The sequence below is a fragment of the Ochotona curzoniae genome, unplaced genomic scaffold (genome assembly GCF_017591425.1).
Source record: "Ochotona curzoniae isolate NIBS_2020 unplaced genomic scaffold, NIBS_Ocur_1.0 contig_2692, whole genome shotgun sequence".
In the NCBI taxonomy this organism is placed as follows: domain Eukaryota; kingdom Metazoa; phylum Chordata; class Mammalia; order Lagomorpha; family Ochotonidae; genus Ochotona; species Ochotona curzoniae.
Window position 1 is genome coordinate 22,199,216 of NW_024465556.1, and position 24,392 is coordinate 22,223,607.

At 52.7% G+C, this 24,392-nt stretch overlaps 1 protein-coding gene across 1 annotated transcript in view; it reads left to right on the forward strand.

The window, feature by feature from the left end:
* Positions 1–2,238: 2,238 nt before the first annotated feature.
* Positions 2,239–24,392, forward strand: part of ANXA11 (annexin A11) — a 35,989-nt gene continuing 13,835 nt past the window's right edge. Inside the window, exons 1-2 of the mRNA XM_040976032.1 lie at positions 2,239–2,385; positions 23,080–23,139. Coding sequence (XP_040831966.1) covers positions 23,088–23,139 — 52 coding nt within the window. The 5' untranslated portion in view covers positions 2,239–2,385; positions 23,080–23,087. The remainder of the gene's footprint in view (positions 2,386–23,079; positions 23,140–24,392) is intronic.

Here is a 24,392-nt window from a genome sequence, read left to right on the forward strand (position 1 = left end):
GGTAAAAGTAGGAATGAAAGCAATACATAATTGGTTTAAAGAATTATTATGATTTACAAAAACTAAAAGTCGAGCCTTTTTTTCCCTGCCAAGTCCCCATCAGAAGCCTTTTACCCACCCCCCAGATCCTTCGTCTTTGTTTGATGTGGCAACATAAACTTTATAAGAGAAAATGTACTTTGTTTCTTCATTAGGTTAGGGACAAGGTTAAGGACTTTATCTGAGGCACCAAATGCAAGCAGGCATTTGGCATCTCATTTCACCCTGGCATCTCATGGAAATCCCTAGACCCCGAGCCCCGTGGCAGCTCTACTCAGTGCTCTGGTCTAGGGCTCTGAAGGCAGCAATGAAGTGTGTGCTACATTCAGAAGGAATTCCATCCCTGGAGATTGGCCTATGATGTTTCAACGTGGTGTTCGAAGAAACGTTCCAAGTGGGCCGTGCAAGCAAGCCCGTCTTTGCTGCCGCGGCAGGTGCGGGCAGCGCAGGCTATGCGAGCCAGACGGTGAGGGGCTGAAGAGGGACTGCAGCGCCAGGCCGCCAGAGCCAGCCCAGAGCAGTGCATTGGGACTTGGCATCAGCGCACCCGAGTGCTTTGTGTGCACTCACGCGCCGACTAGCATGCTAGAATCTTTTCAGCCAGGATCTTCCTCCCCTTTGCCCCGACCGCCCTACTCCCGCGTCTGGGGGCAGGAGACAGCCGCTTTTCTAGGGTGGTTCGATGCCTTTGGCCTGAGTTGCACCTACACTCGCCCACCCTTGTCCAAACTTCGCTGTCCAGCCCCAAACACGGCTGTGCCAGATGACACCCCCACCTGCATGGTCAGCCCCAAGCCCACTCCAAAGGGCTTCTTGTGGGATCCCCAACGCGGGGTCGTGCAGGCATTTGGTAGCGCCTGCCTCCCGGCACCCACAACCCTTGTCCTTGTGCAGTGGAGGACAGAGCTTGGGTTGCAGCATCTCCACACCTATCTCTCACTCCTGCTCTTAAGCTTTTCCTCTTAAGTTTTTCCTGCTCTTAAGCTTCCGTGCTCCCCTTGCAATGCAAATAGCAACCGGAAGCTTGTTTTTACAAACAAAAATGGGCAAACATCAAAAGGTGCATTATTTAGGAGCTAGTAATTAAAAAATGGTGAGGCGCATGATGGCACATGTTGATGCAAAAAGCAGGTCGATTATGCTGGTATGCTAGCATGGATATTTCTCAAAATAGAGTGAATTAAAAAACACTGCAACACCCTTTTGGTGAAATTCATTTGCTTAGATATGATGTATGTATGTATCTAGCTAGCTAGCTATAGAAAGTTCTGGGGCTGGGGAAATGAAGAGCAAATCTGGGTTTATTTTTTGAATATTAAAAATGTTATTTTGTATTCAATTAATTTCTATATACTTTCTGCCAGCACAGAGCTGAGACAAGCCCCACCTGGGTCTCTCACGTGGGTGGCAGGGACCCAGGTACTGGAGCCATCACCTGCCGCCTCCAGGGGTGAGCGTCAGTAGCCGGCCTCGGAGCTGTTTTCTCTCATACCGTGCGTGGGGTGCTGCGCCCTGGTTTCCGAGGAATGGCACTTCGAACACACGCAGATTCACAACCAGTTTCATTACTGTGGACGTGGACGCTGGTCGCCCGGCTGAGGGAGTTGCTGAGGCGTTTCCATCCTCAAGCTATCCCCTTCGCCCCCGCCTTCCGCCTCGTCACGCCTCAAAAGGGTGGGGTCATTTTAATATGGGAAGTTTTCTTCCATCTAAAAAAAAAAAGTCGCAAAACACGCACGCGGGGTTGCAAGAGGGCGAATGCGGCTCAGGGCAGGGCCGGGCCGGGCCGGGCCAGCCCGGGGAACGCAGTTGGCGGAGCCCGCAGCGTCTTCCTCCCGCCCAGGGCAGCGCCGAGATCCGCGTCTTTCTCCTCAGGCCGCTGGCCCCGCCCCAGGCCGCCTTCCCGAGAGCAGCCCCGCCCCTCAAAGATGCCCCGCCCCAAGGCACCGCTTAGGCGCAGCCCCGCCCCCCGAAGACACCGCCCAGGTGCAGGCCCCGCCCCTCGGAGTGGCCCTCCTGGGCGCAGTTCCCACCCCCTCGGAGGCGGTCCGCAATGGGAAGGCCCCGCCCCTCTGCCTGGCCCCGCCCCTCTGCCTGGCCCCGCTCCTGGACAAGCCCCGCCCCTCTCCCGCAGCTCCGCCCCGGGGCGCGTGGGGGCGGCCGCACCCGCGGAGTTTTCCGCTCCAGCGGGCTCCGCCTCCTCCCGCCTCGCCCTGACGGCCGGGGAACCCGCGTTCACTAGTGTTTGCGACTTCTCCGATCCCCGCAGTGTCCCCGAGCTCCTGGTTCAAGAAGTAGGGCGCGGCGCCCGAAACGTCCTCCCAGAGAACCGCTCACCGGAGCCAGGTGAGTGAGGAGCCGCGGCGGCAAGTGCGCTGAGGTTTTTCCCCTGCCCCGGCTGGGCCAGGCGGCTTCCTGGTTGCGCAGCTTGGGGCAGGGGTGCTGGTCTGGCTACCCGTCCCGGTAGGGCTGGGGGTGCCCAGGCACTGGGGCCCTCGTGGTCGGGACACGTGGCCGTGCGGTGCTGCCGGAGGTCAGCGGTTCCGTCCCGGCCTGGCTAGGGCTTGGGCCGGGGGCGCCCGCGGGGCAGAAGGCGACGGCCGGCCGGCGACCCCGGCCCCCCTCCGGCCCAGGTGAGTTGTCCAGCGTGTGCGTCCTTCGTGGCCCGGTGCAAAGCCGAGCGAGCTGAGGATCTGCCCTCAAGGTCTTTGCCCCTGAACTGGGTGGAAGACGTTCCTGGGAGTGGCCGCCGCTGCAGCTTCCTTGTAAGTAGCCGAGGGGCTGGGAGAGTGCAGATTCACCTCAGGCGACTGTCCCGACCTGCTGGCCTTCTTCCTTGGACTTGTGCAGGGGGTGGGGGAGTAGATCGGGTCAGCCGGTGGCGCTGGCCCTAGCTGCAAACAGTCCCGCCCCTCTAACCCGGGGACCTCGCCTGAGGACAGACCCTGCCCGGGCTCCCCTCTCTTGGGCCCCCTCTGCTGGCCTTCACTCCTTGCTACTCCGCTGCCCTGCCTGGGCCTGGTGAGCTGGGCACGGCCCACCGGGACTGAAGGCTGTGACACTGCTCACTCCTTATGCTACATTCAGTGGTGGGGGGATTCCAGAGGACTTAGCAGGGCCCCCTCCCCCTAGGCACCAGCTATGCCTTGAATCCAGAGGCCAGCTGAGGACCCTGGGCAGTGGGCACTCACTTCCTGGTCAGACCGGTCTCTGTGCTTTGGTCTCCCTTTCTGTAAAGTGGAAATGATGAGAGCACCTACTCCTAGGTGGTCGTGAAGGTATTTAGTGGCCATCCCAGTTTCAGATACTGATCACCTGGACTGTGTGGTCACCAGTACACTATACCTGTGTGTTGCAGGTGTGTGGCCCCCTCCCCCTTTAGGTGTAAAGCAGGGCCTGGAATGTTAGGAATGAACTTTGTGTGGATGTGTAAGGCAATCATGGTTAACAGCTCTCCTCCCACCCTCACTAGCTGAGCTGAATTGCTCCTTTCTAGAACCATCCCTCTGTCTTATTACACATGGCTCTGTCCGCATGACCCCAATTTGGCCCGTCCACCACCCTCCTGGGAGCCGTGCAGGTATTTCCCTGGGCACCGACAGGAGCACCCAGCCCTGTTCTGTTCGTCTGTGACTCACCTTGTCTTGTGTTTGGAGGGCCATGGTCTCACCCTCAGTTGTGCAGGGTGGGGGCTATTTCTGATTCATCTCCTGATGTCTTGAAGGGCCCTGGGATGGGCCTTATCTTAGTGGGTGCACAGGAGATTGTCTGTTGAATGCCAGAAGCAAATCAGGGAAGTGGTTGCCCTCCGGTTAAAATATTAACTCCTACAGGCTGGATAGGCAGAGTCCAAGGTGGGTGAGAAGGTGGGTGGGGTGAGGTGGAAATGAACCTGGACAGAGAGGAGCATAAGGAGCTGTTGGAGGTTGAAATGCCTCCTTTATGGAGCCAGACCGGCGGGGGAGGGGGGGGGGGTTGTGCAGGGGGCGGGGAGAGGGCCTCTCCTAGATTGCCATTCCTGGGAACCTGGGGTTGATTGGGGTTGATTAGTGATGCCTTGGTTGGGTGGTTCTGGATCAGTCTGGGATGGCTGAAGGAAGAGTTGAGCCAGGACTGGTTTATTGTGGTTTCTGCTTAGGAACTCATTGCAAAAGAGGAGAAAGCAGCTCATTGCGACAAGATAGGGCAATTGCTAAGTCTTTGCAGGCTCAGACCCTTCTGGAAATCAACCCCCCTCCTTGCTCCTTTCTAGCTGTCAGCTTCAGTTCCTAGCACTTGGTCCCATGAGAGCGTGTGTGTGTGTGAACCCATATACTTGCCAATCACAGTCAAGGGAGCTGGCCCAATTTCTCTGGATTTTTCCCTGCAATACTCTACGGTCCCTTTGACTATCAGGACTTTGAGTGACACTCACATAGGATAGCTGTCAGGTCCCATGGGGGACCTGAACTTTGCTGGGTGGGAGTTCATGGACTTAACCTAAGTTTTTGAAACTCAGTAAAATATCCTAACATCACCACTGAGACCATTCCACGTTGGCTGACCCTAACCCCACCACCTAGGAAATCCAGGTCTGATGGTCACCTGGGGAGAATTCCAGCAGTATATCCAGGCCTTGTCTGCACTGATGGGAAGAAATCATGGGTGGAGACAGCTGAGGCAGCAGGGGACAAAGCCCTGTGTGTGCTGGGTCACCCCAGACAGGCTGAAGGTGACTAGAGATGCTCTGAGGGCCTGCCTCAGGTGCCGATCAGGTGAGCAGGTGTAGGCTGAAGGGGTAAGAGGAGTTAGGGGCTGCATGATGCTGTCCATAGCATGGGTGCATCGCTGCGGCTGGCTACGAAGCCAGGTAGGCCTGCGCAGTAGGAGAGGCCTGGCTCTGTGTCCAGCTCTCCAGCGCCCACTGCCTAAGCAGTAAAGGAGGGGGGAAATGCAGAGGGGGAAGAGAGGCTCCTTGCCCCTAGCAGCTGGCTTGTGGTGGGGAGAATGGTTTGAAGGAGAGAAACCTGAATGAGAGCATCCACAGAGAGGGTAAGTGGCTCATTAGACCTGGGCCTGGCGTCTCCAGAGGGGGAAAAAAGGATGTGCATGGGTGAGGGATGATGGCACATATGAGTGTGCTATGTCTCTGGAAGGCCATGGTTATTTTTAGGAAGCAGGTGACAAGGCATGATTCTGCTGCACTCTCCTGCATGAGGACCTACTATTGGCCTCGCCTCATCCTGTGCGTGCATTTACAAGGGAAAGCCACTCCCACTCACTGTGGGCTTGTCCTCAGGGATGTCCCTGGGACACGAGGCCCTGGATGAGAATCGAGGCAGGTGGGGGTGGGCAAGGGAGATTATGAATTCGCTTGGCATGTTTCTGGCTGGGCTGTATTTGGGGTTGAGGTTGAGGGCAGGGGAGCTCCTGAATGCTTCATTGCATAGCAGAGTTAAGGGATGTGAGGGGAGCTTGGGAAAGGCCCAGCAGGGTGGGAATGGAGGGCACAAAGCCAGCACTGAGCAGTGACAGGGAAACCTGGGGAAGGTCAGGGGTGGCAGCACTGCCTGGGTGCTGTGTTGTTTGGGGCAAAGGGTGGGGTACTGGGAGCAGGCTGGTGTGGCGCAGATGGGTGGGGGATCCCAGGTAGACAGGCTTTGAAAGGAAGGAGATTGCTGCTGAGAGCATTTGGTTCTATTGATGTTTCTGGTTTACTTACCAGGGGCTGCGAATGACGCTGGGTCCCTGGGTCTCCAGGTCAGCAGTGGCTGCATGGAATTACCATGATTTACTCAACCTTTCCCTTTCTGATAGGAGCTGGGAAGATCTGGAAACAGTGTGTGTGTAAACAACCTGTAAAAAAGACCCTGGTTGCAGTGTCACTGAAGGCATTTATGAAACTTTATATGGTACTATGTTTTCCAAATCAAGCACCTTATAGTAGTCTTTATGAAATAGGATTTTTTAGAAAAAAAATTATGTATTTTGAAAGTCATAGTTAGAAGGAGAAGCACCAGAGAGAGAGAGAGAGAGATCTTCCATCTGCTGACTCAGTACAGTACAATGAGGTTTGTAAGTTCAACAGTGGACCTGGTGTGGTAATCTTGTGGCTCAAGTCCTTACCTTGCATACACCGATATCCCATGTGGTTGCCAGTTCATGTCCTGGCTGCTCTAGTTCTCATCCTGCTCCCTGCTTGTGTCCTGGGAAAGCAGATGAGGATGGCCCAAGCTTTTGGCATCCTGTACCTACATGGGAGACCCAGAAGAAACTCCTGGCTTTGGATTGACTCAGCTCCAGCTGTTGTGGCCACTGGGGAGTGAACCAGTGGATGGAAGATCTTTCTCTCTTTCTCTCTGTATATCTGCCGTTCCAATAAAAATAAACATAAATTTAAAAAGTTCAGAGGTAGGTACTTTTTATGGGCATAGAAGCCATGCCCTTCTGTTGCTGCAGGCTGACACTGGATGGGGTTTGTAAGCTGGTCTGCATCTCTGCTCGCTGATTACCATGAGCTCCTGTCCTTGACCCTCTGACAGTCTACATAGTGGCCAGGCCTTTGGAAGGCATGGGTGCAGGGAGATTGGCCTGCAGACCCCAGGGAGGTGGCCTGGAAACCTATCGTGTTGTTGTGCTAAAATGCCTAAGACTGGGTCATTGCTGAAGAAAGGATGTGTGTGTGACCCACTGTTCTGGCTGGTCAGGAATGTGGATAGCTCAGTCTGTGGTGAGGGTCTTGGTCTATGTACAAGAGATGTTGCACAGAGGACATGGGTTGGCTTATCCCAGCCAGTCCTCACTCCCCTATATGCTTGCAACAGCTAAGCTATCCCTGAGACCTTGGTCTCTTCTCAGGAGGAATGCTCAATGGCCTAATCACTCCTACAGGGCCCCATCACCTCCCACCCCCTGCTGCTGTCTTTTTAAAGATTTACTTATTTATTAATTTTAATTCGAAGGGCTAAGTGATGGAGAAGTAGAGATCTTCCATTCTCTGGTTATTCCCCAAATGCCCACACTCGTAAGGGCTGGGACAGACCAAATCCAGGAGCCCACAACTCTCTCCAGGTCTGCCATGTGGGCCACAGGACCCAAGTACCCAAGCCGTCATCCACTACTTTCCCAGGCACATCAGTAGGGAGCTGGATTGGGGGGTAGGTGGAATTTGGACCAACACTCCCACAAAGGATGTCATGTCCCAGGTGTTGAGATGACATAGCCTGCTGCGCCATAACTCCCCCTTCCTATGTTCTGAAGTCCTTCTACCTCTCAGCACCCTAGGGACCCAGCTTCCAGCACAGGAACCCCTGGGGACACACTCTATCCCCAAACCCAGCAGGACCTTTTGGGTCCCTTTGCAGTGCCTGGCTCCTTGCTTTGAGTCTCAAGAGGTTGACAGCTCTGACTTGATTTACACATTTGCTTTTTCCTCAGAGGCAATAAGATTGGCTTTCTCTTTCTTCCAGCAAAATGACCAAGTCGGACACAAAAGTGTGCGTGGGCCAGAGCTCAGAAATCAGGCCCCAGGCCCCAGTTACGTAAGGTGTCTCAATGGGCAACAATAGCCAAAGCTGTATTTCACCCTGCGCTTCTGATTTCCGTGTTTACAGTTAAAGAAAGAAGACTGAAAAACAAACAAAAACTGGGGAAAAACAAAACAAAATTAAAAACTCTCAGCCTGCGAAGGCAGGATTATTGGAAAATCTTTGCCTGTTGTTCAGGTTCATGTGTCCACCTTGTGTTTTTCTTTGTGTACCTGGTATGTCTGCCCAACCCTCAGAAACAAATCCTGCCGCTTCCATGTGTTTCTGGTTAGTAGCCTGTGCCTAGCCCCACCTGGTGGTTTCTCTCTGCTGGAGGAGCTCAGAGTGGTCACAGGGTGCACTTGATGTCAGGCCTGGGAACTTCTTACTCATTCTACTTGGGCATTCCTTCTTTCCTTTCCTCCTTTTTGCTGTTCTGCCTCTTCCCACCTCTCCTGCCCTAGGATCCAGGTTTCTCTGTGAATTAGGAGAGAAGCTTACCTCACACACTTGAAACCAGAATCCAGGAATCATCCATTCTTCCTGCCTCCCTCCTTCCCTTCCTTCCTTTCTTTCTTAAAAAAATTTATTTATTTTACTTGAGAGAGTTACAGAGAGAGAGGGAAAGAGAGATCTTCCATCTGCTGGTTCACTTCCCCAGATGGCTGCAGGGGCCAGAACTGAGCTAATCTAAAACTGGGAGCCAGGAGTTTTCTCCTGGGTGCAGAGACCTAAGGCCTTGGGCCATCCTCCACTGCTTTCCCAAGCTATAAGCAGGGAGCTGGATGGGAAACCAGGACACGAGCTGGTGCCTATGGGGATGCCGATGCCACAGGTGAAAACAGCATGCTGTGCCACCGTGCTGGCCCCAAGGATGCAGGTTTTTTAGGCATCTGTCCCATAAAGCTGTCCAGGCACCAGGCTCCTTCCATAATGTTGCTGCCCGCATTCTTTTGGGTGGAGGCCTTCAGACCTGAGATTGGGTGAGAGTAATCCAGAAGGCTTGTGCAGGCACACGCTGCTGAATGTCACTCCAGACGGTTTTAATTTGGGGTGTCTGTGATGCAGGTCGAGTGCTTTAGTTTCTAACAGGCGCCCGGCTTGTGCTGATGCTGCGTGTCTTAGGCACACCATAAGGAGCACTGTCTAGCACTGCCTGAACCTGCATGGCCCCAGGATGGACCACTCCACTGCCACTGGACAGGGCCCAGCCTGGCTGCCTAGAGCTGGGAAGCCTGGCTGTTAGTGGAGCTGCCACGTTCAGGCTGTAGTGATTGTTCTGTGACTAAAGCGATTGAGGGCAGATGGTTGAGGGAGGATGATTAGAAGCTTCTGGAACACCACCCACTGTCCTCCTTAACTTGAAACTACAGTAAACCGTCTGGGTCCACAGGTCTGTCAGTGGATGCAACCAAGCCCAGTTCAAAAATATTTGGGGGGGGGGGAAACTTGACAGCGAATATGTGTAGACTTTTGTCATTATTGCCTAAGCGACATAGGATAACCACTGTTGACATAGCCCTCACAGTGTGTTGGATATTGCTGGAAATCTAGAAACCATGCAAGGGAGAGGAGAGGATGTGTATAGGGCGCATGCGAACATGGCACCATCTTGTGGAAGAGACTTGAGCCTCTTGGGCTTTGTGTCCTGGGTCTTGAAACCAGTTTCTTGCTAATATGGGGGTCTTCTATGCTATGTGAGTCTAAGCCAGGATGATCCCAGGTTAGAAAACGCACCTAGATTCTCCTGCCCTTGACTTTCCCCCTTTGCCCCCTGGGCAGGTGGTTCAGTGGCAGGCAGCTGCCTCTGAGCCTGAACAGCCACTCTCTGAGTCCCTGGGGCCATCTCCACCTCACCCAGCCCTGAGGGCTGCAAGACCCAGCTGTGGAAAGGGGAAGTATCTTGTGCTTGCCTTGCTCAGCCTTGGCTGTGGCACCTGGGTGACTGCAGGGAAGCTGGGGACAGAGGCTGTGTAGTCCTCCCCGACACTGGGGCAGATGACACTTGGCCTGTGGTTTGATGAGACGGGATGTGCTGGGGGAGGACAGCAGTCACTTGCCTGTGCCATCTTCCCAAGTGGACCTTCATGTTTCCCGAGTCTGTGACACTGCAGATGAGATGGAGCTCAGATGTGTGCGGAGTGGCTGGGGAGCCTGCCCACCTGCAGTGCCGCAGCCTGGATGTCCAGTGACATGGCTCTAATCTCGTTCTATCCTCCCACAGCTCAACCTCAGACAGCACCCTTGTACTCTCTGAGCCTGGATGAGCCTTCTGTTATAATCGACCTAATGAACCAAATGGTTTCATGAAGGACCCCATCCAGCTCCCCACGTCTTGTGATTCCCATTTATTCAAATGCCTGTGCACTGGGAATTGACTAGGTTTTTGTTTTTTTGTTTTCTAAGAAGTGTCTTTCCTTGCCCCTTGAAAAGGTGCTGGACACAGCTCACTGCCCATTCCTTGCCTGCTTTGCCCAGAATGTCTCCAGGCTAGACCGCAAAAGGTGCCAGCCCTTGGCGGGCGGAGCCACAGGCATCGCTTAGCTAGTGGCTGACGTGGGCTGTGACTATTTTTAATTCCTGGCTTGTGGGTGTGGAGTTGAACTGCACCTTCTGTAGGCTTTTTGTGTCTTGCCTAGGAAAACAGAGTCAGGCTGGTGGAATGCTGTCCTGGGGGCCCTCTTACCTGCTCCATGGCTTAATGGCACCTGTGACACACAGTGCAAAGGGGAGGGAGGCAGAGCCTCTCCCACAGTCAAAGAGGGGGAGCGGGGACTATCCCAGATGTGCCCTCTCTGCCCCCAGAACTCTTGACGCCCACATCCCAGACAAAGGCCGTCACAATGGGTGACTCCCAGGGTGTGGAAGAGATGAGTCAGGGTCCACTGGGGTTTCTATACATCTTGTGTCTATTTGGAGGACTTCTGAGGCAACCCTGGGCCTGGGTGGGGGTGGGGGCAGGGAATGGGGAGGGCAGAGAGGAGGAGGGACCTGGCCTGCAGCCTGTAGTGTAATGGTGGCCGGGTTGGGAAGCCAGAAAGTAGTACTGGCTCTGATGCTTGGTAGCTGCTTACTGCCTTTCATGGCAGGGGCCTCCCCTGAGCCTTAAGTTTCTCTGAGTGAAAAGGTCCAAGCCACAGACTCATGGTGAAGGTCAGTGAGGTGACACCTGTGGAGTGACAGGCTGTATGTGTCCATCCTAGGAACTAGAACAAAGGAGCATTGAAAGATTTCAAGCCAAGCCCTGGAAGAGTTCCCTCCCCCACCACCCCAAGAGTGATTATAGCAGGTGGGCTTCCTGGAAGAAGTGGGACTTCATCTGGTCCTGGGGAAGTCCAGGAGAGTGGAGGAGGTCCTGTTGAGCAGAAGTCCTGCAGATACAGCTAGACAGGGTGGAGCTGGGCCGGGCTAAGGCCTTGTGTTCTGTGGTCCCTGCTGTCAGGTCGGCCTTGGAGCTGAGAAAGGACCCTCCTGTTTTCTCGCCAGTGGTCTGGTGTGATGCTTGGCCCAGCCTAGGATGTCAGCTACAGCACGGGAGGCCCACGTAAGGTCTGTAGGAGTGTCTCCCTGTCCTTTGGGCATGGTGGGTTCTGGCAGGGATCATCTCCCCTCTGTATGCAGCGGCATGTGGCTGATCGGGGAGGTCTTAACTGTTAGAAGGGCAGAATGGGAGACCTGGAAGAAGCTATTGGCTCCTGGCTCCTGCATGGCCCAGCCCTGACTGTTGCAACCATCTGGGGAGTGAAGTGACAGAATAAAGGTTCTCTGTGTGTTCCTCTCTGTCTCTAACTCTGCTTTCAACTAAATACATTAACTTCTTTCTTGCAGCACAGCCAATTAAGCTGCTGTGTGCAATTGCTGGCATTCCACACAGATGGAGTTCCCAGATCCTGATTTGGGGCTGGCCCAGCCATGGCCATTGCTGTCATTTGGGGACTGAACCAGCAGATGAAAGATCTCTCTGTCTCTCCTGCTTTCTCTTTGACCCTGCCTTTCAAACACATAAATAAGTCTTCAAAAAATGAAGTTTATAAAGTAAAAAAGAAAGAAAAGCAGCCTTTGGTAAGAGCTGTCCGGTGAGGCTTCCTGGGGCTTCCAAGCAGGCTGGGCTGCCCCAGCCATGCACAGCTGCAGTACCCTTCAGTCTGCTTGATTTGAAGGGACTGAGTGTCCCCCAGAGGCGGGAACAGTCCCTCAGAACCAGCGATGGGCAGCTCAGAGCACCCTGGATGGGCAGTCCAGTGATGGGCAGTCCAGGGGCTGACTAGCACCCCATCCAACTCCTCCTGACCCTCTTTTTGGTCAAGGATCTGGGAGAACTCTGCTGTGGTAGTGAGATGAGTTGGCTTGCCCCATCCCTGTTCAGTTGGTGCCTCTCTGAGGACAAATGCTGACGCCTGCTGGTGGCTGGGAGGGGTGGGGAATCAGCTGAGGGGCCAGCTGGGTGTCACCTGTGTAGATGCAGGACTCTTAGGTCAGATCTGTCGTTTTTCTGTTGTTACAGATGGAGGGCCAAGTCAGTACCCAACCTCTCTCCTCCACCACACTAAGTACCCCTCCTCCTTTCCTTGATAAATGTGTGATCTAGGAAACCTTCTCCCTTGCTCTTACGGTGGCATAATTCTGTACTCAGTGCTCAGCACCCTGCTCTGCTCCTCTTGGGAACAATTTTTAAAACCCCGTGGTATGTGTTTGCCTGGAACTGCCCCAAGGGGCAGTGGAGCCCAGCTGCTGTGCAAGGTGCCACTTGAGCCCAGGTACACTGTTATGATGCTTAACGTGCTCTTGAGGCTGAAGCTGCAGACCCCTCCCTTGCAAGTTCCCTGACTACCTGGTAACATTTGCAAACAAAAGTAGGCTGTTTTGTATTCTCTTAAAGAGGACTCTTTTTTTTTTTTTTTGTATTGTGTATATATTGTATAAAGTATCCGTTGTAAATGCTGACTGGCTAGGAGAAATGACTCTAGGAGCAAAGATGTTTAACTTAAAAAAAAAGTATTTGTTTAAAAGATAGTGTTAGAGAAAGAGCTTCCATGCACTGGCTCACTCCTCAAATGGCCGCATGGCTGGGGCTGGGCTTTGCTGAAATCAGAAGCTTTGTTGGATGGAGGATGCACAGGCTCAGCCTCTTTCCACTACTTTCCCAGGCACATCAGCAGAGAGCTGGATTGAGAGTGGAACAGGGCCCGGCGCGATGGCGCAAGTGGTTAAGGTCCTCACCTTACACACCCGGGATTCCATATGGGCGCCGGTTCTAATCCTGACAGCCCCGCTTCCCATCCAGCTCCCTGCCTGTGGCCCGGGACCCTGCACCCGCATGGGAGACCCGGAAGAGGCTCCTGGCTTCGGATCGGCATAGCATTGGCCGTTGCGCTCTCTTGGGGAGTGAATCATCGGACGGAAGTTCTTCCTCTCTGTCTCTCCTCTCTGTATATCCGCCTTTCCAATAAAAATAAAAATAAATCTTAAAAAGAAAAAAAGTGCAACAGTCAGGACTTACTCAGTGCCCAAAAGGAATGCTAGCATTGTACACAGTGGCCACAATGCCAGCCTCCAGTTTTAGCTTGTTTCTAGAAATGCATGTTTATTTTTTCAGAATATAGTTGAATACTATACTGATAGTTGAAGTGTTCTAGCTAAAGTGAGATAATAAAGAGTACTGGTTTCATTATTATACTTAAAAATATTTATTTATTCATTTTATTGGAAAGTCAGATTTTGCAGAAAGAAGGAAATACAGAGAGAAAGATTTTCCATCTACTGGTTCACCCCAAATGGCCACAACTGTCAGATCTGAGCTGATATGAAACCAGGACCAAGAGCTTCTTCTGGGTTTCCCATGTGGGTGCAGGGTTCCGAGACTTGGGCCATTCTCTACTGCTCTCTCAGTTCACAAGCAGGGAGCTGGATCAGAAGTGGTGCAGCGAGGACATGAACCAATGCCCATGGTGGATACTGGTGCCAGCAGGTAGAAGATTAGCCGGTTGAACCATCATGCCGGCCTTGTGTCTCTTTGTCTTTAATACTTTGTATTACTGTCTCTTGTTAATTTAGACATGACATATTGACTTCCTGCTCAGATAGATAAGCAATTGATTTGTATATCAATGCTTAAGGCTTATGTTAGTATGATCATAAATTATATTGTTCAGTGCTGTGCCTGGTAATTTGTCATGGCGCCCATGCAGGACAGTGTCACTGTCCATTATTCCTGAAGTGAATACTTTCCCATTTTTTCGGCCCAACTTTCTGCACAGCTGTTGCTCAAGACCAGACTAGTTGGCAGTGAAAATCTGGGCAGGTAGAGACTCTAAGATGGACTGTGTCAGCCAGTGAATTCTGGAGAGATTTCATAGTGCTTGAATAGTGAGATCAACAGTAATTCAGAACTGTTGAACTATCAAAACCACTTGTGCAGTGCCCTCGGAGCATGCCCTACATCAGTGACCCTGGGATGGGTAAGAGGCTGGGTAGAGCTTCTCCCTTTATCTCCCCCTTTACCCCAGATTAAAAAAAAAAGAAGAATGTAGAAACAATGGTCTTAGCCACATTCTTGTAGCCCTTGACCCTTTGTACCCTAATCATTTAGGTAAAGATTATCAAGATAAAATAATAATGATAATAATAAAACCAGACCAGTTGCTTCTTGGGTCTGTGGCTAAGCTGCCCTATGAGATTTCCTTTGGATTCCTTCTGCATTAGAGTTTCTGTCTTATAACTAAAACAAAGCAAAAAAACTAAAAAAAGAAAAAAAAAAGAGTTCCCTTCTTGTCAGATCCTGTATGTGTCATGTGTCTCCATTTACTTTCCTTCTCTCTCCCCCCTTTTTTTTTTTTAAGATTTATTTATTTTTATTGGAAAGTCAGAAGATATACAGAGAGGAGGAGAGACAGAGAAGAAGATCTTCCATCCACTGGTTGACTCCCCAAGCGGCCACTATGGCTGAAGCTGAGCCAATCTAAAGCCTCAGGAGCCAGGAGCTTCTTCTGGATCTCCCACGCGGGTTCAGGGTACCAATGCTTTGGGGCCATCCTCGACTGCTTTCCCAGGCCACAGCAGGGAGCTGAATGGGAGGCGGGGCTGCTGGGATTAGAACCAGTGCCATATAGGATCCCGTCAAGTTCAAGGTGAGGTCATTTGCCACTAGGCTACCATGCTGGGCCCTCAGGGCTGTTTTTGAAGAACCTAACCAAGTGACTCAATGACAGCCATCCTGGGCTTTGCAGGGCCCTGCTCCTACCTTCCCCACCCCTTGCCAACACCAGCCTGAGGCCCACATGACTCTAGGGCTTGGCTTGGCACTGAGGCCACTATGTGCTCTGGCCATCTGTTAGACACACACACACACACACACACACACACACACACACACACACACACCAACACACATTTGGTGTGTGCCTGATGTCTTTGGCCCTCTCTTCCCTTTCCATATGGAGAACCTGACCTCTTGGTCAAGCCTAGCAAAGCTTGTTCCTGTTCTTACTGTATTCAGTCCTTGCAGCAATCCAGGATAGGTGGGGCAAATGATGTCTTTGTAGACAGCATGGAGGTTCAGCAAGGTTGGGTTGCCCAGGGAGGGTCACACAGCAGGTGGTAGAGTTGAGATCCTGACTTAGTGAGCAGTTAAAATGATGAGTGTATAGCAACTATTAGTGTGTGTCTCCACCGATGTGGTGGAAAGCTGTATACCTGATACTAGCCAATGAGTCAGATGGATTTGTTTTCCCTCTTATGTCAAGAGAAAGGCTCAGAGAGGTCAGGCAGTATGCCCAGGATCACACAGCTAGCAAGTAGTGGAGCCAGAACTGAAATCACTGTCCCTGGACTCACAGCCCTGTGGGTCACTCCACAGACCAGCTGCAGTGTCAGAAGATGATATCAGAGCCGCGTGGGATTGGGTAAAATTCAGGCAGCAGAAGTCTCTTGAGACTGTCATGTGACGTGAGTGGCCTTTAAGTGAGGAGTACGGGCTGTGCAGAGAGGGCATGGAGGATGGGGGAGAGTGTAACTGGGGTGGGGGGAACCTGCTGAGACGCTACAGTTGGACTTGAAGCAAGGCAGGTGATGCCCAGGCTGCGTGGGCTCTGAGTGAGTAGCTGGCTCTATAGCCCTTTTCCCTGCCTGCATGAGGGAGGCATTTAGGAGAATTCCTCCAGGGTCCTTTCAAGCCAAGGAACCTCATGCAGGGCACACTGCACGGGTGATGTCTGACATGGAGCTTGGGGCATGGAGCACCCTGAGGCCCATGGGGGTCTGGCAGAAGCTGGGTTGCACTTTATGAAGAGTAAAGTGGCTTGACAGTGAAGGAGCTGCAGAGCATCTCCACACCCCTGGGACTGGATGCTCAGTGTCACCCCCTTCTGTGGTTCTGTTGGTATTCCCTGTGTTTTTCTGCCAGGCCTGGGAAAAGGCCTTTTTTTTGTCGAGGTAGTATGGCTGGGAGTGGCTTTCCCCCTGTGGAAGTGGTTAAACCGACGTGCAGCCTGGCTGCTGCTCCCAGCAAACGCAGCCACAGTTTCCCCTTTTTGAGGGTGTGTTTTAGTGCTTGCTTTGTTCCATCTGCTTTTATGACATGTTGTAGGCCAGGTGGCTCTTGAGCAGTACAAGTTGAGTGCGCAGGCTTCTGTGGGCTGCATGGCCAAGATCCAGGTGTCAGCAGGTGCAGTGTCTGATGAGGATCCACTTTATGGCTCACAGGTGGAGCCTTCTTGCCATGCCCTCACAAGATAGGAGGGCGAAGGAGCTTGCCAGGGGCTCCCCTGATGTGGCCCTACTTCCTGACACCATCACACAGGGTGTCAGGATGTCAACAAATGAATTTGGAAAGCCACACACCCGGAATCTGTAGCAGGTCCTGACTGCATTACAACCTTAAGACTCACATCAGGTGCAGACTGTGTTGCTGCCACTGTGGCCATTGCAAGAGCCTCCATGTCTACAGGGACTACCACCTGGCCCAGGTGCCAACCAGATAGGGGCACTGAATCTGAGTGTACTATCTTCCTCTGTCGCTTGCTTTCCGTACTCACAAACCCCCAGTCAGGGTTGACACTGGCCAAAGCTTTGAGAGCTTGTTTGGTGTGGGGGAGACCTTGGGTGGAGGGAGGGCTCTCCGAGTGGTGTGGCACCTCCCGGTACATCACTGCACTCAGAGACCTCACTGCTCTAGGCATGCTGTCCATGGTGCTCCCCACCCTCCCAGGAGCCCCAACAATTTTTACGCTTAGTATTGCCAGTGGTCTTGGGGTCTGCACGGACCCTCATCCTATCAGCTGTTTTGTAATAGGGAAATTGAGGTAACGAAAGGTGAAATATACTCATGAGAATACATGTATCAGAGTATTATTATTCCCATTTTACAGATCTGGAAAACTAAGGAAAGTTAAGCAACCTGCCCTGAATTACTTATCCAGCAGGCAGCAGACATGGGATTTGAACATGGGTCAGGAGAGTGCGTGTTCTCCCCATCCTCCTACACTGTTTTAATCAAGTTGCAGAGATCAGACAATAAAAATTAGACATGGAAACCAAATGTCCTGATTCCTGATCCTATCACACCAGTGTTTCTGAAGCTCTTACCTCGAAAACAGTGGTTTCTGAGGCTGCCAGGCTCTGGGGAAAATATAGGGTAGTGGAGAAAGCCTTAGGCGCTGGGCCTGGCCTGGCCTTCTGGCTCAGCCCTCTGTAACTTGGGCAAGTTATTCCATCTCTCTGTATCTCATGTTAATTTTAGTCTTTACCTCATAGGGTCATGACAGTTAATTCCAGGTAAAACCTTTAGCACAACGCCTAGCACACAGGCAGAAATGACTGTTAGGCCTATAAGACATGGAATTGGCATCAGAGATCAGTGTGGTACTGTGCTGAGCTGCTTCTGCCCAGATCTATCCTGGGGGAGACCAGCCTGGGGGAGAGGGTGCAGGTTAGCCCTGGGCAGGACTTGGGGGCAGTGAGTGGTGAAAGCACAGAAATAAGGAATGAGCGGAGGCATGGCTAGAGGAAGTGGGTCCTGTGTGCCCTGAGTCCCTGCAGCTGTATGGCTGCCATCGGAGTGGACAGTGTCAGAGACCAGGTGGGTGCTGCACTCCGAGAGCCAGTGTGCAGAAATACATAGTCAGGGAGCTGACTGCATTTTCCCTGAACCGTGGGTTTGTAAGTGTTCATTATGCTGTTCCCTGCCCTGCACAGGCAAGCCAAATACTGTGCCTCCTGTGCAGTACTTACATGGTCTGAGGAGCCAGGGAGGGGTGAGATCATGAAGGAGAAAATTGAGGGCCAGATGTATTAAACCACATGGTCAGGCTCATTCAGCAGCCCCTGACAAGACAGATGGCAGCCCCGCCCATCTGCCCTCCCTTCCACGCGAGCTGTGTTGAAGCTGGTTGGTGGGGCCCAGCGGTGACCGAGCGAGCCTGTGGCTTGTGTCTGACCAGTGCCCTGGAAGACGACATTCACAGATGGCGGGAAGCCTCGCCTCTCAGTCCAGGGCCTGGCGAAGTCCTGGTGAAGTTCATGTTCTGGCCTTCTTATAGTGACAGGGTTCCCTCAGGTACTGCTGTCTATCCCCAAGTCTGCCCCTGGATGGCACAGTGGCCTCATTCACTTAAAGTCTGTCATGTCATATGATATTGTTACATAAATCAATATTGATAAACATGTTTGTATTGTAGAGTGACTAATATTTACTGGGCTGTCATTTAGAGATAAGAAAAATGACTGGTGAAATAAGGTACAATATCTGAGATTTGTTTCAGAATAATTCAGGATTGGCCTTGAAGGGATGACTGTGGAAACTGAAGGAAGATGACTTACTGCACTCTTCTGTTTTGTGTATGGTCTCCATAACAAGACATTGCAAGCAGTGACAGCCTGGCTGGTACCATGGCTTAGCACGCTAAGCCTCCGCCTGTTATACTGGCATCCCATAAGGCACCAGGTCGAGTCCCAGTGGCTCCACTTCGAATCCAGCTTCTTTCTAACATCCCGGGAAAGCAGTGAAGGGTGGCTCAAGTTCTTGTGCCCCTAGACTCATGTAGATGATCCTGAAGAGGCTCCTGGCTCCCGGTTTAGGATCTGTTCAGCTCTGGCTGTTGCATTTGGGGAGTGAACCAGCAGATGGAGGATCTGTCTGTCTGTCTCTCCTCCTCTCTAACTCTGCCTTTCAAAAAAAAAAAAAGTCACTAGTAGCTAGTGGTTACCAGTCCATTCTGTGGTTGGGAACTCCAGAGCCGCTGCCCCTTGCATGGTCTGCTAGGGCCAGCTCATGCTGCTGACTTTGAGTGTCTGTGGCAACAATTGGGCTGTCTCTAGCTTCCTGCCTCCCCAGTGGCCTGCAGGGGGGTGGGAAGGGTGGTGGTGGTGGTGGAGCAGTGATGAGAGCCGAGGTGTGGGGGATTCCTTAGAACACCCAGCCATGAGAGGGGACTTGGCAGAACCCGGTTCAGAGCACAAGCATTGTACCATGTCTTTCTGCTCTTGGAGAAGTAGGTGGAGTCTTAAGTTTGGTCAACCATGGCAGAACCAGCTGGGGCTGTCACACCAGCCCACCCATAAGCCTCGTGGTGTTAGGAGAGAGAGGGAGGCCTGTTTTGCTTTCAGCTGCCAGCAGGCCAGTCTCCCACGGACCCTCTCCCTGGGGTATTTGTGATGTGAGCAAGCCGTGTCCCTGGTGTATTTTAGCTGCAGTCACAAGTGGGGTGGAAACTAGATCATCGCCAAGGTTTTTGCCAGTGTGGATTCTGCAAGCCTGGCAGTCTTGAGTTTGGAGTGAAAGCAGAAGGGGAGTAAAAAATCCTCTGTGGTGTGAGAGGAAAGAGCAGGACAGGTGATCTCCTTGTCGCACCCATTCCAGCCAGCCTGGGGTGGGCCTGGGAGGGCCAGGCTGGGACTAGCTGCAGCGCCCTGGTTGCGGTCCATATCTGGGTGAGATCCTGGAACAGGGTTTTCTGAAGCAGCATTTCTGTCCTGATTTGCACCATGTGTGCTGAGTGTCTCACTCTGGGCTCTAAGCTGCCATGTGCTCTGTGCTGTGGCCCCTGGGGAGGAAGGCTCAGCCACTCCCTGGCAGCGTGTGGTTGGGCACGAAACACATACCAGCTCAAGGCCAATGCTTCATCTCCACAAACAGTGCCAGGAGACACACCCTGGGAGGAATGTGACCTGAGAGGGAACACAGCAAAACAGAAGTGTGTTCCAGCTGCCCTGTGGGCCACCATTTGGGGTGCTGTCTGCAGTCGGTGCTTACCCCACATGTTCAAAGAACTGCGGGGCTGCCAGGATTAGAACTGGTGCCTGTATGGGATCCTGGCACATTCAAGGCAAGGACTTTAACCTCTATGCTATCACGCCAGACCCTGTGCCCTTGATTTTGAATCCTGGCAATTTGAAGATATGCTTGTGTACCCTCTGTGGAGCTGGCCCTATTGTGTCCCTGCCAGGCCCACGGAAGAACTACTCCATCAACATTCAGTGACTCCTGGATGGGCCAATGGGAGGCTGGGATGCCTGGGGTCTTGGCCTGGGAGCCTGCTGTTGGGAAGTCAGAACTGCTGGGCACTGGGCAGCGAGAGAGGGCAGACCCCAGCCCAGCTGCAAGGGTTCTGTGTTAAGGCAGAAATGGGACATGGTAAGACTTTTGATATGTGAATGCTGCTGAGGAGCAGAGTGGACTGTTCCAGGCAGAAATTGGGGAGAAGGAAGGGGAAGGTTGAGGTTGTTTTTTCAGGAGAGGGGAAACCAGGGTTGCATGGACGTGTTGTCTTGGGGAGAGGAGAGAGTTAGCAGCTGAGCAGTGGGAGTGAGTGAACTACCTGCCCTGTGGGGTCCTCCAGGGCAGGGGGGCAGCACTCAGAGCCAGCATGCAGATGGTGACATCTGGCAAGGCCAGGTCGCCGAAGCTCCCCCACTGCTCGTGGCTGGCAGGAGTGCCAGTACCTGGAGTGCTGGCTGAGGCTGGGCCACGGGTAGCCGCCCTGAGCTGAAAGGACCCTGTGTGTGTTATTTCCATCTTGGCAACGTGGCCACCAGGACTCAGAGAGGCAGCCTGGGCTGAGGGTCCACTCTGAGGGCTGCTTCTTGGTAGTGGGGAATAACAGCAGCGTGTGGCAGGGACTCAGGGGCTGTCTCCACGCAGGGCCCCCCAGCAGGGCACGGCAGAAGTGTATGGTGAACAACCTTCGCACAGATTAAAAGAAAAAAAAATGACCAAGACACACTTACCCTTTAACTGTGCTTCCCACAGACTCTGAACTGGCCTTATATAAACAGTAACCTGCCCAGCTCCCGGTTTCACCTCCCACAGCGACTTGTGCCTCCCCGTGTCTTGTTTATCCTTCCAGGGCTGGCTGGGGGGTGTATACATGAACTGTTGTTTGAGTTTCTTTTTCATTTGTTTAGTGTACACAAAGCACTGCCCCCAAATGACGATCACTTGGGGTGGCCCTGTGGCAGAGTGGGTGATGTTAAATTAAAAATGACCCCTCTATCTTTAGAAGTTTATATTTTCAGATACATATATGCCTGTGTGAAATAGTAACTGTTTATTTTTAAGCAAAACCAAAAAGTAACTCTTAAGGCCCATGTTGTAGTATAGTTAAGCCTGCCTGTCATGATGTCCCCTATATGCACTAATTGGAGTCCCTGCTGCTTCATTTCCAATTCAGCTGCCTGCCTGGGAAGGAAGGCGGCCCAAGTGCTTGGACCCCTGTAGCCACATGGAAACCTGGATAGAATTCTAGAATTCCCTGGCTCCTGGCTTCAGCCTGGCTCAGCATGGCTGTTGTAGCCATTGGCAGAGTGAGCCAGTGGATGGAAGAGCTCTCCTTCTGTCTCTCCTTTCTAATTCTGCCTTCCTAGGAAAGAAGTAAATCTTCAAAAATAAATAAACTCAAAGAGGGGAAAGTGGCTGCTTAAAAGAAACCATAGCAGATGCTTGCAATGGATGCTCTGTAGTTACTTTCAGAATTAACCAGTTCTATATGTAGAGATGTATAATGATCATGATTTTTTTTTTTTTAGGATTTATTGATTTATTTGAAAGGCAGAACCAGAGAGAGAGAGAGACAGACAGACAGACAGAGATCTTCTATCTGGTTGATTCACTTCCCAGATGGCTACAATGACTAGAACTGGGCCAGACTGAGGCCAAAGCACTGGGCCATCATGTGCTGCTTTTTTAGGCCATTGTCAGGGAGCTGGATCAGAAGTAGAGCGGCTGGGACCCAAACTGGAGCTAACACCACAGCCAGCTGCTTCACCCACTCTGCCACAACATTCAGCCCTATCATACAGAAATTCTGTATATTTGGGGTTTGGTGTTGTAGATCTTTGGCCTGGCTTGCATTTATTTGATGTGTTGGCACAGTGGTGTCTGGCGTTTTCCTCCCCCCCTACCTGGCTATGCATTAGACGTTCTGTCCACAGGGCCAAGAAGAATCTTGGCAGGTGGATCGAGAGTGTCCACCAGCACAATGCTTCTCAAAGTGGGTTCCTCAGATCCATGTGGCCACTGACATTTGTTCAGATTGCACCTTCTGGAAACCAGATGCTCAGAGACGTGTTTTAACAGCCCCTGCACTCTGAGAGCCCCTGTGGAAGGACAAGCAGCTTCCTCAGACCCAGCAGATGGAGGGTAGGGTTGACCACAAGGGTGTCATCACGTCCTCCCACTTGCTCTGCATGTGTCTGCAAGTTGTACAGCTGCTGCTTTAGCAAGAGCCTGCAGCTTACAGGGCTGACTTTGAGTGGCTGGTGTCACAATGGTGGGGCTGTGTCCAGAAGACTTGGTGAGAGCATGTGTCCTACGTGGTCCTCGTGGGCAGGAGCCTAGGTTCTGGGCCTCTTTTCTTCCCTGTTCACCTTCTCTGGGCGTTAATGACCACATTTACTAGAATGGGCTGGTGTTGGCTCATTTGCCAAGATCCCAGGTCTTGCCAGAGAAGCCTTCCCAAAGGCCCGTTTTGCCACTAGGAGCCACAATTTTGTGCCTTATCAGGTTCCCTTGCCTGTGGACCCACAAGTTGGAGAATGGAAAGTGTATAGGTCAGGTCCAGTGTGGGCGGCTGTGCACAGCTTGGACACTGGGAAGTAAGGCTTTCGGGCTTCCCCCTTGCCAGGTGGCTGGTGATAAGTATGCAGGAAGATAAATAAATGCAGACCTGGAGCCTGGACAGAGAGAGGCAGTGCGCTGTCCTGGGCTTCAGGTCGGAGAACAGGTGCACACACATGCATACACACACTGCACACCTCCCACCCTCCCACCCTCCCAACCCCAATCCACCCCCTCCCCAGCAGAGGTGGGAGTGAGGCTTGGCTGAGAGGTTTCACGGAGACCTGCAGGCTCGTGGGCACCAGTTCCTCCTGCAACCATGGGGAAGGGCTGGAACTTGCATGTCCAGTTTCCTCCAGCAGAGCCCAGCAGGTGCAGGGGGACCTGGGCTGCCATAGCCTGGGCCTGATACAGCCCCTCCTGCATTCCCAGTAGCTTGGCAAGGGTCCTGGCAGGGTCTAAATGAGTTTTCCTTTTTCCTTCCAGATCCAGCCATGAGCTACCCAGGTTACCCCCCGCCCCCTGGTGGATATCCACCAGCACCAGGTAAGAGGGGCTGTGGGCTGGGGTACCTGGACTGTGGAGTGTCCCCCTCCTCTCTGCTCAGTGGCCGGGAGTGAAGAGGATGTGAATTGCAATTTGCTCACTCCTCAGGCTCCTGCATGGTCTGGGGTTGGGGGTGCAGCACTGGGGGAGCTGCTGGGTGTGCCAGAGGGGCTGAGGAGCTTGTGGGACAGAGACTAGAAGAAGGCCCTGTCTGGGATTCTTGCTTTATTGACCAAGAGCAGTGGGTGGATGCAGACTCAGATGCCTTCACTCCTCTGAGATTCAATTTTCTCTGCACTGAGGATCTACCTCATGCTGAGCCGGCCTGATTTTGGATGTGATGGCCAGGCAACAGGCTCTTAGCGGTATGGCATCCCATCGAGTGTTGCTGGCTGGCGACAGTCCCTTGGCATGTCCCCGCCCTGTGCTTCCCAGAGCATGATTTAGCAGGTGCAGGATTCCCCACTCCTTGCAGGTGCTGAGGGGTCAGATGTCACTTGCTGCAACAACAGCTGGCAGAGTGAGGCTGTGCTGCCCAGGCAGGTGACCCAAAGCCAACCCCCACGGCTCTTCTTGTTAAACTCCGAAGTCCTGGACTCTAGCACCTCCTTGTCTTCCTGAAATGAGATGGGGTCCTGTTGAGACTGGGAGGATGTGTTAGGGCTCCTGGGACAATGGGTAGCCAAGGGCATTCCAGACTGGCTACCCTGAGGGTACCTATGCTGCCCCATGCCCCCAGGACAGGAGGGCATTCTGTGGGGGTCTGAGCACAAGTGGGGCCTGCAGGCTCTTTGTCTGCCATATCCCTCCTAGACAGTGAGCAGTTGAGGACCAGGCCCCAGACACTATGCCATGGTACATCAGAGCTTAGGTAGACTGGCCATCTTTTTCTGAATACTACTCCCTCCTCACGCCATTTTGCCAACCCTGGACAGAGGCCCTGTGCCCAATGCTTCTGCCAGCACAGTGTCATGGTAGGGGAGTGAGGGCAATTTAGGAAAGGACTTGCCCTAAGTATCCCACGGTTGTGTGATTGCATGCAAGGCTGCCATGGACAGGGATGCGTGGAGCTGGCCAGCAGCCCCATACTGTCTTGCTGGTGAGCTCTGTGCTAGTGGTTGTATGTGAATGCCTGCTGGGCCAAGCACAGCACAGTCCTCATTGCACATATGGTCACCCTATTTACCAGCTGAAGCCATGAGCCTGGAGTGGCCGAGAGCCCTGGCCTAGGCACATTTGGTTTATCAGGTTTA